This window comes from Tachypleus tridentatus, chromosome 13 (assembly GCF_004210375.1).
Source record: "Tachypleus tridentatus isolate NWPU-2018 chromosome 13, ASM421037v1, whole genome shotgun sequence".
Taxonomy (NCBI): Eukaryota; Metazoa; Arthropoda; class Merostomata; order Xiphosura; family Limulidae; genus Tachypleus; species Tachypleus tridentatus.
In genome coordinates this window covers 36,632,578-36,653,300 of record NC_134837.1, presented here as the reverse complement: position 1 = coordinate 36,653,300, position 20,723 = coordinate 36,632,578, and the positions used below count along the sequence as shown (strand labels likewise).

At 33.8% G+C, this 20,723-nt stretch overlaps 1 protein-coding gene across 5 annotated transcripts in view; it reads left to right on the top strand.

Annotated features, from left to right (window-relative positions):
- LOC143237239 (betaine--homocysteine S-methyltransferase 1-like) overlaps positions 1–20,187 on the top strand; it is a 42,343-nt gene extending 22,156 nt beyond the window's left edge. Inside the window, exons 1-7 of one of the 5 annotated variants that reach the window (XM_076476285.1) lie at positions 13,751–13,844; positions 14,531–14,660; positions 14,926–15,044; positions 15,456–15,647; positions 16,118–16,265; positions 16,610–16,792; positions 19,769–20,187. In XM_076476285.1, the coding sequence (XP_076332400.1) occupies positions 13,821–13,844; positions 14,531–14,660; positions 14,926–15,044; positions 15,456–15,647; positions 16,118–16,265; positions 16,610–16,792; positions 19,769–20,175 (1,203 nt within the window). In that variant the 5' untranslated portion in view covers positions 13,751–13,820 and the 3' untranslated portion in view covers positions 20,176–20,187. Of the gene's footprint in view, positions 1–13,750; positions 13,845–14,527; positions 14,661–14,925; positions 15,049–15,455; positions 15,648–16,117; positions 16,266–16,609; positions 16,793–19,768 lie in introns of those variants that run through there. The other 4 variants (XM_076476282.1, XM_076476284.1, XM_076476281.1 and 1 more) reach the window with 4 other exon arrangements.
- Positions 20,188–20,723: the final 536 nt, after the last annotated feature.

Genomic DNA, 20,723 nt, shown 5'->3' with positions numbered 1-20,723 from the left:
ACTCTCACCTTGCGAGATAGCATCTTTTATTTTTTCATGCTTATGGTTTTATTTATCGTTCATTTATTATTCCTTCTATTATTTATTTTACCTATAGTTGCATTACAACGCTAACTCACCTTCTAGCTAATTATTAATATTTTGAGTAAATATGTATGTTTGATGAAACTTACACCAGCTTCACTAGCGATGACATCAAGATACTATTAATGTAGCAGAAAATTACGTAAATTTATTATTATTATTGTGTTTTAGTAAATGTTGAACTTATTTCTATTTCAATAAATTTACCCGTAGCAGTTATAACATCTCTTAACAGAGAAATTCCACGCGCCATATCTTTTCATCCTTCTTTTCAGCACTTGCAAATTCCCACTGTTTCAACCGTTGGCAAAATGGTTCCTGTTACTGAAGCCAGCCTATCAACATCAACTTGCTTCTGTCTCCTGTCAGAGTTATCTTCACAGAGAAGTTCTCTACTACCTAACTAGTCATCTACTTCATGCACAAGGGTCCACCTTCTCATTTGCTGACAGAAGAGTTCGTGTTGGAGAATAGTGTCCACCAGATACACCTTGTTTCTGGGTCTCAGGTCAACATGGTGCCACCTCACCTATCATCTTGGTAAATATATGCTATCTTATATTCTAAAGAAATAGCCAGAATGTTGATAAAACTTTTCCATCAATGGCACTTCTCCCTTTTTTCTGTTTGGTAAAACCCTAAGGGAATTATAGAGACCACTTCACTTGGCCCTAGATGCCCCAAACTGCTTTTTATGCAAAATATTTTCAGTCAATATCATTTCCATTTCCTATTATCGTGACTGTAGGTCAATGCTTCACAAATGTGGTGGAACCGCGCATATGTTCATGAATATAAGTATATTCCATATGTGTGAATAGATATATATATATAAATCTGAGCTTGCGACTGTTATATATGTTTGACTTGCGACATTTTTCAAGTATATTGTCATACGTATACAAACATATCTCCACAACTTGTACCTGTACAGATCATAAGGTATCAAAGCTTGTTTGTAGATATGAAAATTCATTATACGTCTATCTAGCTAGTAAGCTTTTAATTTCTTAAATGCATATACTTCACAAATCTATAATCACGTTTTTTTTTAATTGAATGAACTCCAAATAACATATTTAGATACTTTCATTAAAGCTTATTTTTTAAACTTGTTTCATTAAAGCGAATATTAAACAGAACCAATGTACAATATTTACTCATGAACAGTTAACTTTAATATATTTTGTGTGTGTGTCTTATATTTTTCCTGATATTGCTAGAGAGTTTGTCTTTCATTCTGAGTTCATTTTCAGTCTCTGCTATACGATGAAAATATGGAACGTCTATCTGGAATAGCTGTAATTACATTACATGTGACATGATAGCACTCATGTGAGTGAATCGCTCAATTCCTGAAGTGTTCAGAAACGAATTCTTCCAAACGTAGTTTTGGACTCATTATACAAATTTCAACACTAGATACAGGTGAAAGAGTGTTCCACTTTTGAACGTCCTTGACGTTGAAAAAGTTTTCTTATTAAAGCTACTTCTAGAATTAAATATACCTTGATCATGTTAGATGAGGCATTTTGATCATGTTGAACTGTCTCTCAGTTTAAAGATTACGCATCATTTTTTATTAAACATTTTTCTTGCTCAATAAACGTCCACCTACATTAAACATTGAAAATAAATGGCTCTAAGTTACAATGTTGATTTTGATAGTATTTTAAAATAAAAAATCGTACAGTTACCTTCTAACACAGATGTTTGTTTGTTTTTTCATTAAACAGTAATATATTGTCCTTACCCTAGTAATTTCATGCCGACTTCTGACACAGGAAGCTTTATTACGTTAATTAAATACGGGAAAAGAAAATAACAAAGTAATATAAATATATACAATACTCTTTCAAGTTTAAAAAGAACCATAAAAAAGAACAACAAATAAACAGTATTACACACAATTGTTGCACGAGATTTTAAAATTTAAGTTATAGGCAAGCATGAAATATATTAGAGTGAAGGAAGGTATAAAAGAAATTATACAAATTAATGAAATTATATAAATTAATTTCATGTAATTAAGAAAACTGGCTAACATTGTTAATACCGTTAGTTACTTTAAAACAAAAAGTAACGTTTAGCACTCAGTTGCAGTTTTGTTTTGATTTAACTTGAACTAGTGAAATGTAACTTTCGTGTGGTTAGATAAATTGAATAGATTAAGAAATATTCAATCCAAGTCTGTAGAGGTTATAATTTCATATATAGGTCATTGGTTAGGTCATACATTTAGTGTATTGTGTTCAGTCTTGGGCTCCTCACCTTAGGAAGGACATTGAATTGTTGTAAAGGGTTCAGAGAAGGGTTACCAGAATGGTGCCTGGAATTGAGAGTTTGTCATACGAGGAGCGGTTAAAATTTGTGAAATTGTTTTATTTTGAAAAACAGAAGAGTTAGAAGGGATCTAATTTAGGTGTTTAAGATTATAAAGAGAATTAATAATGTTGATACACAATTTTTTTCATATTTAATGGAGAAAATAGTAGGACTTGGGGACATAAATATAAATTGTGTCAAAATAGGAGTCATCTTCAGCTGTTTTATTTCTGGCTTTTGAAATGGGTTGCCTTTGGATTTTGTAGAGAGAATAAATTTAAGTTGTGTTAAGAAAAAGCTTGACAAGCTTTAATTAACTAAAACTATTAATAAATAAATTTTAGTTTACAGGTTGGGACAGCCAAGATAGTCCAATACCCATTTTGAACTTCAAATTCACAAAATTGAACTTCGTCAATTTGTGTGTAAGGTTATTGTACTTTTAAGGGTATATACGTTCATATGAACAGGAAAGCACAACATGATAATTCTATTTGTTACATTTATAATAAACAAATACCTAGTTACGAAATATAGCGCTTTCTATGTTCAAAGGCAATTCTTTGTTGAATATCAATAGAAGACTGCTTACAACAGAAGTAATTCAAAGTAATATCTCACTACGTTTTAGAGTCTGTTTTATTTGTTGTCCAAAAACGCTGTTATGTATATATACAGTTACGTACATTATTGTAAGAACAGGTTGCTTGATCGTAGTTAATCGTGCTGCTGGAGTGAAGACTGGTAAAAAAGTTGTTGCTCTTAATATTTATATATGGCCCGTCATAGCTAGGTCGGTTAAGGCGTGCAACTCGTAATATGAGGGGCGCGGTTTCGCACCCTCGCCGCACCAAACATGCTCGCCTTTTCAGCCGTGAGGGCGTTATAATGTGACGGTTGGTAAAAGAGTCGCCCAAGAGTTGGCGGCGGGGGATGATGACTAGTTGCCTTCCCTCTAGTCTTACACTGCTAAATTAGGGACGGTTAGTGCAGATAACCATCGAGTAGCTTTGCGTGAAATTAAAAAACAAACATTTATACATTTTGCTGTGTAACGTAATCGTTGGCTGACGTGCAGGCAGACCTATTGGATTCTCTCGGTGTAGCCGCTGGAGTTCGACTAATACTACCTGCTGTTACATGAAATATTTATTTCAAGTAGAAGGTAGTGAGCGAACAAACACTAACTCGAGGGTTTTTAGTTAAAACAAAGAGACTCGACATAAAGACGTCCAATAATACTTTTATTCAAGCCTTCAAATACTTAGTATTTACACACACACACATATACAGTTGTTTTTATTTACGTTAATCATAGATAATCCATTTAATTCTATTAACATGATGACTGATGTCACGGAATAATATCATTAGAATTACTTACTAAGAGGTTGGGCGTGAAGTGGTCTTGTTTTCACTAATAGCTAGAGACACTTTCTCTACTTGTTCCTCGATTCCTTCTTGACTAATCTTGACTATTCAAGATGAGATCTCAGATGAAAATCTTCTAAATGATGATCTTGATCATGTTAAATTGCTTATTAGAGAGATATATATATGTAGAAACGGCTTGTTTGGGTTAAGAAATTTTTTTACGTGAACCTGACGATGACCGAAGAAGGTCGAAACGTAAAAAAATTCTGAACCCAAACGAGCCGTTTTTACATATATATTTTTCTCTACAAGTAAGCTTGGTGTCAGCTGACTTACTGTTTGTGAATTCTTAAGCTCATTTCTTAATAGTAACTTATACTAACATGTCGTTACACATTCAGAGTTTCTTCTTATTTATGAACTCCAATACTCGCGAGTTACATTTATTAATCAATCACCACACTTCATACTGTCACGTCATCCCACTATCCAAGATTCTTAGTATCAACGTCTAAGTTTGCTTAACTCCTTTTAACCTCGAAAGCATCAAGTCATTTCAACTGAGATATACAACGGACAGTTTCTCATCTTTAGTTTATAGCTTGAATAACTTCTTTTAACCTTGATAGTGTGTATCTGTTCCAATCTAAACTAATAGCGGGTGTTTTTCAACGGCTTGCTCTGAATCTTTGTCTTAAATAACCCTTCTGTTGTTCTTGATAGTATCACCTCTTCTTAAACAATATATCGATTGATCATACGCGACAAGTTTCTCGGCATGCTTTCTTGAGCTGTCGTTGTTCTATAAATATCATTGTTTCAAAAACATACTCTCTTATACCTCATTATTTCCTGTTTATTAAAATAATTATACGAAGCATCTAAATATCTAGCAATGCCTCACTCTTCCGTTTTTCTTTAAATCATATCAGTTTTTTGATAATTTTGATTTATGTGTTTATTTTATGATTAGCTAGCCTCGTCGATTGATTAGACTAATTTCATTTTGACACCAAGTTTTTAATAAATCAGTTTATATCCTTATTATATGGGTTATCATCGGTTAATTTAATCGCCCCAGTGGCCTCTGAGCAAGACAACACTCTAGTATTGTTCGGCCTTGATTTATTTTTCTTTTTTAATGTACACAGCTCATCTAACTTCCAAGATGTCATTCAAGCCAATCTTTCACGCACTGTGTATTATACTATACTTAGTATCACTACCAAGCTTAATGCTGTCATCACCGAATTTGTCAGCTTCCATTTATGTAACATAATTTATTCTGCTGTAGCTCTCAAGTGGTCTACATTCTGTTGAAATTCCTTGATATTTGACACTGCTTTCAACGGGGAAAGTTTCGGATTTCGTCTAAGATATTTGATAGTCCTTTAATATCTGAATCTACAGTCATATTCTGAATTAACTGTGACTGTTTTATAGTCAACAGCTCTTGTCAATCAGGCGCTCTTATATTTAACGTAATTTTAATTTTACTTCTAAAATTAGAGGGTAATGTAATTCCTTGGCTATGAGCTGAATAATTTCTCGCCAATCTAAGATATCTACTATTTTTTTAAATTTCATTACCTAAATTCGATTATTGAACTGGTTTACCTTAGATTTGGGGCATACCACCGATAAGGTAAGTTCGTCTTTTACATGAAACAAGTTCTAGGGGTATTTGTTTTATTGAAATAAGATGGTTTCAGGACAATTATTCTCTTTTTACACAGTTCAGGTATCCTATGCTTTATTCCTACAAATATTGTATAACTACTTTCTGTCATGTAATTCAAGTGTTTGATTTAATGAATTCGTTATAGTCGCCTGTTGACTTACTAAATAAATTATTTCTTTAGATACCTGTCTTTGATGTTCTATTATTTTGTTCAATTTACGTAAATCATCAGTGGCTGTGGTTCCGAACAAAAAATTTAAAACATTTTCACCTGCGTCTATTAAACCTAGTTTTTGTCGAGTTCGACCTGAAATCGAAACGCTATCCTTAATGCCTTTCAACTCAAATAATAAATCATCTATCTCAATATGGTATCGTCTGAATAACGTCTTGTAATTTTTAATTAATCCTTGAAAACTATTTACCAAACGTAAATAAACACAATAAAAAAATAATAAATGAAAATTTAACTGCACTTTACTTGTGCTGAGGAGAGCTAATGGCGCAAGTGAAAGGTAATGAGGAACGTGGAGAATAGGAGGTTTATTATTGTTTGGAATTGGAGTCACCTTCCATTAAAACGTCAGGTAACTCTCCTTCTGGGGTTCTTTCTATTTTCTGTCTATTTGCACCGCTACAACCTGCTTGAGACTCACTGCACTTATTTCTCACTAAAAACTTATCTAATGAGGTTTGTTTCTGCCTGGCACCTTCCCCATGTCTCACCACACTATGTATGCCACTTCTCTTCCTACATTTTCCAAACAACCCCTACTGACCTTAAAGGCATCACTTGTATCAGCACTCGTTCCAGGTGTGTTTTTCAGGAGGTCAGCACGCAACTGCTTTGCTTTCTCGCAAATGATGGTCTCAGCAATGCTATCACCACCTAACTGTTTTTTCGTTTACCCAAATCAACAACAGATTTTCTTCTTCTTCCATTGTTTGTGATTTTTGTGTCGTGAGCACTGTCACTCCTTTTGTAACATCAGCTCCTTTGATGACCTCTTTATTTTTCAGTACGGTGCAGACTGTAGACTTCGCCATACCAAACTGTGTAACAAGATCAGACACGCAAACACCACTCTCATACTTCGCTATGAGATCTTTTTTTCACCTCAATTGTAGCTCTAACAAATTTTCTTTTTGGTTTGCAGCTTTCATTATTGTTGTTTGATCCCATGGTGACTTATTTAAACAGAATATTTAGAAAAACAACAACAAAAAAAGAAAAAACGAGAACGTTCACAGCAGATTTTAGCGGGGATGTGAACTGAATGATAGGTGTGGTAAAATGTTTTGGGCAAGCTTGGCGTGGGCCGAAAATGGTCGAAGGGTCGTTCGGGTCGTCAGTCGGGTTATTTCGGGGGTTCGGGCCACGACAGCTTGAACCGAGTTTATGTTCCACAACCGAGACATTTTTTTCTCAAGCAATATATCCGAAAACCAAATTGTTCGAGAAGGGTGTCGTTCGAGAACCGAGGTACCACTGTATTACTGCAGAGATGCCAATCATTATGATTTGAGAGCAATCATTACGATTTTTGTGTGTACATTATGACTATACACTCATACAGACAAATATTACGACTTGTTTCAAATCCCAACTTATTATATATGATATAGGCTTATACAATAAAGTGATAAATTCTTCCTCTGGATCTTGAAAGGGTGAAAAGAAAATTTGTTGTGAGATACAAATAAATTTTGATAATAAATAAAAGTCATAGTCCAAATGGCTACTTGCGATAATCATGTTTGTGCTTGAAATAATAAAAAAATATTTGTATCTCCGACGTCTACCAATAATTTGAGCGCGGTGCTTCTCCGTAGTGGGTACATGGGGGAATCCATTATTACGTCATAAGTTCTTATCAGCCAATCAGCGCTCGCGTAGATGGGTATTTCTCGTTTTCTAAGCGGCAATGCGATCATTCGCAAAATGGAAGAAAAAGAGGCCTCGTTCACCAGATTGTCTAGTTTCTGACAAATCTAAAAGGACTAAAACTGTGAATTAAAAATTTAGGAAAGAGTATAGTGCAAAATATCCGGTCTTTGCATCAAAAGTCAGTGACAGTCATACGTTTTGTACAGTTTGTCACATCGAGTTTACTGTGGCGCATGGCGGGATAAACGATTGTTCTAGACATACAAAATCGGCATCTCACCAACAAAAGGCTGAGGCGAAGACAAAAACGATGCAGATAACGACATTTATGAGTAAGAATTCAGAATATGAAACCATAAAAGCAGAAGTGATGTGCACGCAATTCGTCATTGCTCATAATTTACTTCCAGCTGTAGCCGATCATCCAGGACATCTATTCAGACAAATGTTCCCAGACTCTGATATAGCGAGAAACAAATGGCTGTTTTAGAACCAAAACTACAGCCATTGTACAAATGTTGGGTTGTGAAGATGACAAAATGATTTCAAGCATACTTACTAACAGTGTTTATAGTTTAGCCACAGATGGATCCACAGGCATGGATGACTCCAAACTGTATCCAATGGTTGTACGATATCTGTACGGGCTCTGTCTACAATCATTACGCTCAGTTATTTGAAATAATTGGCATTTCTGTTACTGTCAAAACTACGACGAGTACTTGCGTTATGTGATTTCTCGAATGATATTAATTCTTCTCGTAGTCGAACTAGTTACTGGACATACTGCGGAAATGGTATATCCTCAACAATTATCCATTTATTTCCCGATGATATAAAGTTTCCTCATTTAACAAAAATCATACCCATCTTATTTCTTAATGGTACTATACTCAGCCACCTTTCCGATCATCCATGGTATAATGATCCAAGTAAACCTGTTGATATGTCTGCTACTAAGACACATAGAAATAAATATATAATAATAAACACATAAAATACATTTACAAGACGTATGCAACAATGTTTATACTTGTTCTACCTTAAATTTATTAAAATATAATAACAACTAGGCAAATAGCTTAACATATTGTTAACATCTTCTAGCATACTACATTTTTTATCAGAATTAATGTTAATTTTGATAATATCGTTTTTAGATTTATGTGCAACTACATGTGGATGGAACCTCACTCGTCTCCTTGTAAGTGTAAAGGTCACTTCTGGTTGAGTTGATACAGGACTACGTGATCCAAGGTTGCAATCATGGGCTACTGTATCAGTTTGCGTCGTTATAGGAGTATTTGGCATTGTATCCTCATCTGCTGAGATGTTGACCTCACCAGACACACGACTTGTTAGGTCATCCATGTCAGCTCTTCCATCAACCACTACGGTACCAGCATCCTCTAATTCAGAGTTTTCCATCTCGGCTTCACTTATCTCTTCATCATAATAAGATAAATCAAGTTAGTTTGAATTATCAGATTCTACTTCGACATTTTCTTGTTTATCAGCCATCTGTGTTTCGTTAATCATCTTGTCATAGTGACATGTACTAACTATTTTATTTTTCCATAGATTTCTTGGAGTTAACTGGGCTTGTTTGTCTGAGTAATCTGAAAGAACCCCTCTATAGTTTTGCTAATTTATTAGTGTTTCTCTTTTTTAACAATAGGAATATATACAGAACTTTATCTCCTAATTTTATCTTATTCGACTTTGCCGTTTTACTTGCTTGTTTCTACCTACGTTCAGCAGCTTTGGTTAAATTCTCATCAGCTAATTGAAATGCTGTCTGCATAAAGTGTAGTAGTTCAGCTTTGTAGTCATAATCCACTGGATTATTAAATCTTTTAAGAGTTAATATCGCTTGCATCTCTTCAAAGTAATAAAAAGAATGGACTTTCCTGAGTAGATTAATTTTCGGCACTTCTATAAACGAACAGTAATAAAGAAACTTGTTCATTCCAGGTCTTCTGATTTTTCTCACAATATTTAGAGATCATATCCAGCAAAGTTCTATTAGAAATTTCTACTAATCCATTAGCAGCTAAATGAAAAGCAGTTCTTCCAATTTTTTCTGACACCTAACGATTTACAAATATCATTTATTAATTTAGAAACGAAGTTTCTACCTCTATCTGTTAGTAAGTACTGGGGTAAACCGTGTCTAAGTATTATGTTATTTACAAATTCCTTTGCCACCGTTTCTGTTTTTTGATGAGGCAAGCATATAGCTTCTAAATATCTAGTTTAGTAGCCTGCGACTACTAACACATGTTTGTTTCTTGTGTATGAAGCAGATAATGAACCTGAAACATCCATAGCTACAAACTGAAATGGTGTGTTTAAACTTGGCATTCGTTGTAAGGGAGCATTTTTAAAATGCGGACTTGTCTTTCGCTGTTGACATTTTATGCACGAATCACAATAGGATAAGTGTAAAGTCATCTGAGGGGTTTAAATTATTATTTCCCTGTTTTAAAAGACTTTATTTTCTAATTTACTCTGTCTTACTTCGTTATTACTTGTTGTTATCTTATTACTATCGTCACTATTTCTTCTGTTAGGTTTACATTCTTATCTGATGGATTTCTGTTAAAACACTTTTTGTTCTTATCTCTCCGCTTTGTCGTGTATCGTTATGCTTTGGGAACTCAGCGCTTTCGCATTTGGACGGATGATTCTTAACTTTGCTAGTATTAGCATTAGGCGTCTTACAATTAGCTTTAGCGAGCGGGAAGATATCATTTGTCTTAACTTTAGCATATAACTTTGGAGGCTCAAGCCCTTCAAAACGTAATATTTCCGTTTCTATGCATGTCTTACCTGAAGAGATATTTGAGTGTAATAAGACCTTAAAAAAGTCTTCTCCTATAACACCATCTGTATCCAGATCTATTTGCTTACAGATGTAAAACAAGTGTTGTAACTCTAAATCTCCTATTCTTAATTGAACACTATATTTACCGAGCGTTTTAATAGGATGTTCTGTTATGGACTTCAAAATAAATTTTGGAAACTTCCTTCCAAGCATTATTCAACAATGTCGGATTTTTGTGCACAAATTGTACATTTGACAAAGAAGATCGAGCGCCTGGGTCAACAATAACCGACATGCTATACCATCTACTTCTACTACAACTACTGGTGACACTTCGTTAATATTATAGAAACTCTATCTTTTACACATATTTCCGAAACTATTTAAATTTTCGCTCGGCAATCCCGAAAGGGGTTACTTTTTTTTTTTCCTACTTCAGAAGTATTATTCTTTTTTTGGAAAATTTTCTTTAAAATTCCCAGGCTTTGGAGCTTTTCTGTATTCAACCTGCTTGAGAGGTTTAAAGTTTCGAGCTATGGGGTCTTTAGTACCATAATTAAAACAAGCTACAGGCTTTTCTTTAATTTCGCTTTGTGAAGCAATTTTTTGCTGTGTGGCCATCCTTACCAAACTCAAACCGTTGTAAGCCCAACACGATTAATTTATATGTTTTGTCTGATTGCTTTGTCCTTTTCGTCCTCAGTTACTGTTCTTATAACAGACTGATGGTACCTGTAGGACTGTTGTTCTCTTATCTCCTCCCTAGTTGCTACTTCAGTCAGATCTAATAATGTGAATTCCTCGAGGGGTATTAGCCTCGTTAACATTACTGTGAGCTCTATCACTGATGAAACCTTGCTCATACTCGGAGTGTAGTATATCATGAATCATCATCTCATCTGAATGTTGATAAGCTCAGCGCAATCTATCACATAACTCTTGCAGCTTATGTCCAAACACTCGAACAGATTCACCTTTCTTCTGGTTCATATTTTTTAATCATAACATTATTTTTCTGAGTGTTTCTCGATTACCGTATTCTTTCGTTAATCTACGTGTTAAAAACTGGAAATGTACAGTTTCTTGCAATATGTCATGAGCCCTAATGACACGTTTTGCTTCTCCTGCAGTCCTCCGTCTCAAAATATTAGTCCATCCCGATATCCTAGCAGTTTCATTTAATGAGTCTATAGAACAATCTACGGCGACATTGCGTTCACAGTGATATAGTGGTATTGCGTACTTTAAGTGTTTAGCGCCTCGGGGACCTATTTGTGCGCATGGATCTGCCCCGACTTCAGCATTATGAAATTAAAAAACAAACATTTATACATTTTGCTGTATAACGTAAACGTTGGCTGACGTTTCAGGCAGACCGAGTAGATTCTCTCGGTGTAGCCACTGGAGTTCGACTAATACTACCTGCTGTTACATGAAATATTTATTTCAAGTCAGAAGGTAGTGAGCGAATGGAGCACACAGACACTAACTCGAGAGTTTATGGTTAAAACAAAGAGACTCGACATAAAGACGTCCAATAACACTTTTATTCAAGCTTTCAAACACTTAGTATTTACACACACACACATATACAGTTGTTTTATTTACGTTTATCATAGATAATCCATTTAATTCTATTAACATGATGACTGATGTCACGGAATAATATCATGAGAATTACTAACTAAGAGCTTGGGCGTGAAGTGGCCTGGTTTTCACTAATAGCTAGAGACACTTTCTACACTTGTTCCTCGATTCCTTCTTGACTAATCTCCTTTATTCTACTGATGAAGATAGGAGCTGAGATGAAAACCTTCTAAATGATGATCTTCATCATGTCAAATTGCTTATTGGAATTTGAATATTCTGGCGTCTTTTCTAGGACTTTTTATACTAGCTGAAGGGGAAAATTATCATTCTATTCATAATACCATGGTGTCAGCTGACTTACTGTTTGTGAATTCTTAAGCTCATTTCTTAATAGTAACTTATACTAACATGTCGTCACACGGTCAGAGTTTCTTCATATTTATGAACTCCAATACTCGCGAGTTACATTTATTAATCAATCACCATACTTCATACTGTTACGTCATCCCACTATCCAAGATTCTTAGTTTCAACACCCAAGTTTACTTAACTCCTTTTAACTTAGAACTAAAATATACAACGGACAGTTTCTCATCTTTAGTTTATAGCTTGAATAACCACTTTTAACCTTGATATTGTCTATTTGTTCCAATCTAAACTAATAGCGGGTTTTTTTTCAAAGGCTTTCTCTGAATCTCTGTCTTAAATAACTCTTCTGTTGTTCTTTATAGTGTCACTTCTTCTTAAACTATATATCGATTGATCATACGCGACAAGTTTCTCGGCATGCTTCCTTGAGCTGTCGTTGTTCTATAAACATCATTATTTAAAAAACATACTTTCTTATACCTCATTATTTAGGTCCGGCATGGCTAAGCGTGTTAAGGCGTGCGACTCGTAATCTGAGGGTCGCGGGTTCGCATCCCTGTCGCGCCAAACATGCTCGCCCTTTCAGTCGTGGGGGCGTTATAATGTTACGCTCAATCCCACTATTCCTTGGTAAAAGAGTAGCCCAAGAGTTGGCAGTGGGTGGTGATGACTAGGTACCTTCCCCACTTGTCTTACACTGCTAAATTAGGGACGGCTAGCACAGATAGCCCTCGAGTAACTTTGTGCGAAATTTAAAAAAAACACAAAGAAACGAACCTCATTATTTCCTGTTTATTACAATAATTATACGAAGCATCTAAATATATAGCGATGCCTCAGTTGTTGAACGCGTGAGCTATTGACATTAACAAAAATATGGATTGTTATTATCTCTTTAGCAAGTCTTCAAACTCAAATAGGGTTAGCTTTGTTGTTTGTATGTATATTTTATATCTATTCACATATACAGACATACAGATACTGATTTAATATTTTAATACAACTTCTAAATCTTGAAACGTTTTAAAATAAAAAGTTATATAAATTCTTTAAGTGATTTACTTTAATTTACAAGTAATATAATTATATAAATTACACATATATATAACTCAATCAAATAAGTTTTTTTTCTTATATATCGATAAGTTTCATGGGAAAAAAGTGGGTATATATATAAAGTCCGGACTAATGACGAACTGACTTGAAACACACTCGATAGTAATTTAAATTTTTGAAAAAAATCAAAGTACATTGATGAATATAATTTTATTTACTGTATTATGTATAACTATGTTTGAAAGATATTTCTTTTCACTGTAGTCAGCACTTTTGCTAGCAGCACGTGGTAAACACATATCACACGGTTAAAGCTCTGCCTTTGGACGAGTCCACCTTGTTAAGGTCAATGTGATATATCACAATACTTTCCAACAGACAAACAACTCAAACTGAAATATAAATAGCATATATTTGTGGAATTAATTAAAAATTTAGGGCTTACAATGTTTTATCCACTATTACTTACCTATTCTTGAATAAAAAATCACGTGACAACGGCTGCAGGCAATAGTATAAATATGGTTCAAAATCAAGTCTCTGCCTCGATGAATTTTGTGGAAGAGATGTCGAAGAGAAATCTTTACAATTAGTGAAGAGAGAAGATATTTCGTAACATTTAGATAATGGAGTTTGCTAAAGATAACAAGGTTAGTTAAATAATATATATTGAATATTAGTTGATATTAGTTGCTTCTGGTAATGAGGTAAAGAGACGTTTGGTTTCAAAAACGTTACCAATGTGTATGTGTTCAATATTAAATCCCTTTTAAGGAAACAAAAAAATCTACGCTCTAAATCAGACCCGTTTCATAAAATCACATTGTGTCTATTATTAACTTTAGTTCTGTATGTTCACATTTCTCAGTAAGCTTTTATTATATTGTTGTTGTTATATTTTATGAATTATAAATTGTCTAATAAAAACGCCCTTTACACAAACATAAATATTCTAAATTACTAGAATTTGCAACTTATCTTTCTGAGAAAGCAACTAAAAATAAAAGTGACATCGATAAGATATTCCTTCTCATGAAGGTTTGTGAAATTTGGTGGTTTACACATGTATAAATAATTCCAGAATTTATGAAAACAGTTAATAAACGGAAAAACAAAACATAATAACATTACAATGTAAAATTCGCACACCTTATTAAAGTTTTCAGCAGTTGCTAATTACAAAGAGTATCAAACTGATAATCTTGTGAATTTAAACCATTATATATTAGTATATTAAATTACCGAGGTTATATTTAACTCTACATGATTAGCTCGCTTTCATTAGAAATTAATATCATTTATTGAAGAAAGATTTTTTTCTTATGTTAATAAGAAGGGTTTACTCCAACGTTTGGACGAGGGGGTGGTCGTTGGTGATGGAGGATTTTTGATTGCTTTGGAGAAACGAGGTTATGTGAAAGCAGGACCTTGGACACCGGAAGCATGTGTCGAGAACCCAGAAGCTGGTAAGAAAGTGTAGGCAAATTTGCTTTTCTCACAATTAATTTATTAAATGTTAATAACATTTTTTAAAAAATCGCTTAATTTTATGTTAAATATCAAGTAAATACTATTTCATATTTAAGATGTTTACCATAAGTCCTAGTTCTTAATCAGTAGCTTTATCAAATCACTTATATTCAATTGACATGTGTTATTAAACTGGATGAGAAAAATTTTGCTTTGATGGTCTTTTCCAATACATATTTTAGTATTTTTATTTGTTATTAGTACGTCAACTTCATAGAGAATTTCTCAGAGCTGGTTCAGATGTGATGCAAGCCTTTACATTTTATGCCAGCGAGAGTAACCTAAAATACAGGGGAAATGAAGCTGGAGAAAACTTTTCCGTAAGTATATACATTGTGATTTTATATTTTATGTTTCTAAGTCTTTCATGCTTTTCATATTTACCTATGTATCTCATTCTTCAGTGGATGGTTATTTTATTTGTTCTTCTCCTTTAGGTTTAAGTTTCTAACGGACATGTTGATGTGATCCAAAAGAAATTACCCTCAATAAGGACTTTTAGTTCTTCCCACTTATGCCTTCCTGTGTGTATCACAGGTAATCCTGACAAAAGTTGTTAGCAGTGAATAATAGAGAAGATGTATACTAGGGTTATGTTTGGTGGGTAACAATTTTCATCCCAAGAATCTGCAATATGGGATAAGTAAAAAAATAAAGAATGAATAAAGATTTTCAATGTGATTATGAGAATACAAGACGACTAATCACATTATTATGGTACTGGTTTTCAGGAAGATGAAATAAACAATGAAGCGTGCAAACTAGCTCGAGAGGTATCAGAAGAAGGTGACTGTCTTGTTGCTGGTGGATTTGCACAACATCCAAATTACCAGCCAGGTACAAACAAAAAGAAAGTGCAAGAAGACTTTAGAAAACAGGTTGACGTCTTCGTTGAAAACGGGGTGGATTTTCTAATTTGTGAGGTATAATATTGTACATTTATTTACTACTGTATTTCTTACTGAACTGTTTTGTGAGACTTGGATTGTTAAAATGCTTAGAATCGAATTGTTGATATATTGTGGAGTGGAGGTAAACTTCCTAGGTTTATTTTAAGAATAAGTTATTGAGACGAACTACGAAGAACACTCCTACTAAATGTATTTGCCGTTTCCTTTGAGTAATAAATTCTTATTCATTAGATTGTGAGTAATTATTAAACAATATGTAAATCTGAGTTTATATTGCAAATTTTCGCTTAATCACTTTATATATTTTAACAATAAAAAATGTTACTATATTTTATATCTAGGGATGATATATGTCGTATTTCATTATTATTTTAATGTGTTTAATGATTTAAACAAACGCAGAGTTTTACACGAAGAACTGGCAGTTTCAATTTTAATCTTTTATCTTTATAAGAATTAGTCAGAAAATCTCTTTCTCGCAGTATTTTGAAAATATTGAGGAGATAATATGGGCTATCGAAGTCTGCAAAGAGACAAAGTTACCTGTGGCAGCCAACATGTGTATTGGTCCCGAGGGTGACGTAAACCACATATCATGTGGAGAGTGTGCAGTAAAGATGGTTAAAGCAGGTACTCGTCAATTTTATCTTTCGTCTGTACTTTTAAACTTTAAACGCTAATGCCTTATTTCTCCTCTGTTAAGTTGACTCTACATGATACGAAGCATGGTAATGCCTATTAAATATTTAAACTATTGGTGAACTGTTGTACTTACGACCAAGGAAATTAAAACTTTGTAAATATTCTCAAGGTCTCTTTCATTGATTTTGTTTATTGGTCGTTATTGTTATGAAACGTGACCAAGTACTTTTCATAATAACGGTACACATTACAATTTCTTCAATGTAGGAGGATAATAGATTCAATTCTCTATAGAACTAGAGTCTTAGTGTCTTCCTTTTTATCTCGTGAAGGTGCTGATGTAGTAGGTGTGAATTGTCGTTTTGACCCCTTCGTATCTTTGGAAGCTGTGAGACTTATGAAGAAAGCTCTGGAGGCTGAAGGACTCAAAGCTCATCTTATGTTTCAACCTTTAGCATTTTTTACTCCTGATGCAGGAAAACTGGGCCTTTTTCATCTTCCGGAATTCCCTTTTGGTAATTTGATTTTCTGTATTTTTCTTACAAATATTTATAACTTATAGAAGTTCTAAAATTATGAATCCTAAAGAGTATGCTTTGGGCGTAAGAAAAGTATGTCTATATGATATTACTTTTTTGTGCTCTACCCATCACGAGTATCAAAACCTGATTTCTAGCAGCGTAAGTCCGTACACATACCACTGTGCCACTGGTGGGGTTAAATAAAGATCTTTTGACAAAGCGTATTTTAGAATGTTTTATGAATAATGTCTTAAACCACCAACATTATTTTTTGTAGTTTAGTATTTCTTGTGATAAAGTATTTATTTCAAAACCCGGCAAAGCAATTGTTGTTCAAATATTTATCCCACTGTTCCCCACCTGTACAGTAGCAAGAATCTGGGGTTTGATTCCCCATAGTGAAAACAGTAGGATAACGCAAATTGATTTTTCCTTAAGATAAACAATATGAAATTATTAGAAAATTACATAAGTACACCTTTATCTCTAATTAGGTTTCCTAAGAGATATGAGATTGGACAAAATTTTAGTTTGTTTATTTTTGAATTTCGCGCAAAGTTATAAGAGGGCTTTTCTCGCTAGCCGTCCTTGAATTAGCAATGTAAGACTAGAAGAAACAGAGCTAATTATCATCACTTACCACTTGGGCTACTCTTTTACAAACGAATAGTCAGATTGACCGTCATATTATAACAGTTGCTTATAGAATAATATAGAATATTATAGAATAATACGGACATCCACTAAATAAAACTGTAGAGATTGAAATATTTTGTTACATTTCACACTCCCTTGAAAGTTCGCTTACATGACAACTCACCATATGGCGATTATCTTCAAGAATTTTGCTATAAATCATCAGTAATATGACATAAAATGAAGAAAATTGGAAACATCTTACTATTGGTCTAAGGCTTGTTTCTTCACATACTGTGACCGAGACTTTTCACCGTTTCAAATGTCTTTAGTTAAAGTTAATAGCTTGTTTACTATTAGTGGTGAAATGCCATCTTCAGGCTCTCAGACACAAACCAAAATATAGTTGACATAAACCAAACGTCTCTCCCATTACAATCTCTTCAGTATAAGTTCTATTAACCACTCTTAAGTGCATCACACAAATCGAATAACATGGTATAGAGTTTACAAAAAGCTATCTCTTGAGCTAAAAGCAGCTTTAGACATGTTTTCCTCACTCACCTCAACTTGCCAACATTCAGATACTAGATTTGTGGAACTGAATCAATGAGAACTTTCTAATGCATGGAAACATTAATTAATTTTTGGAATGGGAAAGTTTAGAATGTGTGCTTATCTAAAAAAATTACAGAAGGATTATGTGTCCTCCTTATTCCTGAGAATTGTTATATGTGATGATCAAGTGTTCTATAGAGGTCGTATGCATTTGTTCCGCACCATATGATGTATCTCAGTATTCCTAAACTTCTTAGTGCAGCAACGAACTTAGAGATCTGTGTTTGCTTTGTTAAACACACATTTTTTTATGTCTAAAAATTGCTGATTCACTGTTGTTTGTCCAACTTTGTCATCAGGTCCCACAAATACCTTGACATATATATTGAGTTACTTTTTCTGTATTGGTTTTAGATTATTAACATTGTCCTCAACCTACGACTTCAGATGTGTTAGAAACCTCTGATTTGTTTACCAGTTGTTACTCCTACTTTGCTTACCACGCCTACAATAATTGTATTATTCATTTAGTTAGCCATTCATTTATTATTACAAGGCAAAACGAGGAATTAATCTCTTCTTAGGTAAGCCCTCATCTGAGCTAATGTTATCTGCATTCCAAACAAAAGATGGGTAATTTCACTTGTATAACTCTGTTACACAACATTAGACTATCTGTATTAAAGCACTAAACATATCATGTGTACGTCTTTGTACTATCATTGATACATAGAACTGTATAATAAATGATCTTTCTGCAGAACATCTGTTCACAAGCTACACAGGCAGAACTGATGGACACATTCTCTAGTATGTTCATTCAAATATGAGGTTGAAAATTATTATTTTTGTTTGAGTATTTATTCTAGACTCGATATCTTTTCCATTAATTATCTCTATTTATCTATCACGCACTTCTTCTTGGTTTTGAATATTTATTTCTACATCAAAAATAAAACATTTTAAAATGCTCCCTTACAACGAATGCCAAGTTTAAACACACCATTTCAGTTTGTAGCTATGGATGTTTCAGGTTCATTATCTGCTTCATACACAAGAGACAAACATGTGTTAGTAGTCGCAGGCTACTAAACTAGATATTTAGAAGCTCTATGCTTGCCTCATCAAAAAACAGAAACGGTGGCAAAGGAATTTGTAAATAACATAATACTTAGACACGGTTTACCCCAGTACTTACTAACAGATAGAGGTAGAAACTCTAAGTATTGTGAGAAAAATCAGAAGACCTGGAATGAACAAGTTTCTTTATTCCTGTTCGTTTATAGAAGTGCCGAAAATTAATATACTCAGGAAAGTCCATTCTTTTTATTACTTTGAAAAGATGCAAGCGATATTAACTCTTAAAAGATTTAATAATCCAGTGGATTATGACTACAAAGCTGAACTACTACACTTTATGCAGACAGCATTTCAATTAGCTGATGAGAATTTAAACAAAGCTGCTGAACGTAGGTAGAAACAAGCAAATAAAACGGCAAAGTCGAATAAGATAAAATTAGGAGATAAAGTTCTGTATATATTCCTATTGTTAAAAAAGAGAAACACTAATAAATTAGCAAAACTATAGAGGGGTTCTTTCAGATTACTCAGACAAACAAGCCCAGTTAACTCCAAGAAATCTATGGAAAAATAAAATAGTTAGTACATGTCACTATGACAAGATGATTAACGAAACACAGATGGCTGATAAACAAGAAAATGTCGAAGTAGAATCTGATAATTCAAACTAACTTGATTTATCTTATTATGATGAAGAGATAAGTGAAGCCGAGATGGAAAACTCTGAATTAGAGGATGCTGGTACCGTAGTGGTTGATGGAAGAGCTGACATGGATGACCTAACAAGTCGTGTGTCTGGTGAGGTCAACATCTCAGCAGATGAGGATACAATGCCAAATACTCCTATAACGACGCAAACTGATACAGTAGCCCATGATTGCAACCTTGGATCACGTAGTCCTGTATCAACTCAACCAGAAGTGACCTTTACACTTACAAGGAGACGAGTGAGGTTCCATCCACATGTAGTTGCACATAAATCTAAAAACGATATTATCAAAATTAACATTAATTCTGATGAAAAATGTAGTATGCTAGAAGATGTTAACAATATGTTAAGCTATTTGCCTAGTTGTTATTATATTTTAATAAATTTAAGGTAGAACAAGTATAAACATTGTTGCATACGTCTTGTAAATGTATTTTATGTGTTTATTATTATATATTTATTTCTATGTGTCTTAGTAGCAGACATATCAGCAGGTTTACTTGGATCATTATACCATGGATGATCGGAAAGGTGGCTGAGTATAGTACCATTAAGAAATAAGATGGGTATGATTTTTGTTAAATGAGGAAACTTTATATCATCGGGAAATAAATGGATAATTGTTGAGGATATACCATTTCCGCAGTATGTCCAGTAACTAGTTCGACTACGAGAAGAATTAATATCATTCGAGAAATCACATAACGCAAGTACTCGTCGTAGTTTTGACAGTAACAGAAATGCCAATTATTTCAAATAACTGAGCGTAATGATTGTAGACAGAGCCCGTACAGATATCGTACAACCATTGGATACAGTTTGGAGTCATCCATGCCTGTGGATCCATCTGTGGCTAAACTATAAACACTGTTAGTAAGTATGCTTGAAATCATTTTGTCATCTTCACAACCCAACATTTGTACAATGGCTGTAGTTTTGGTT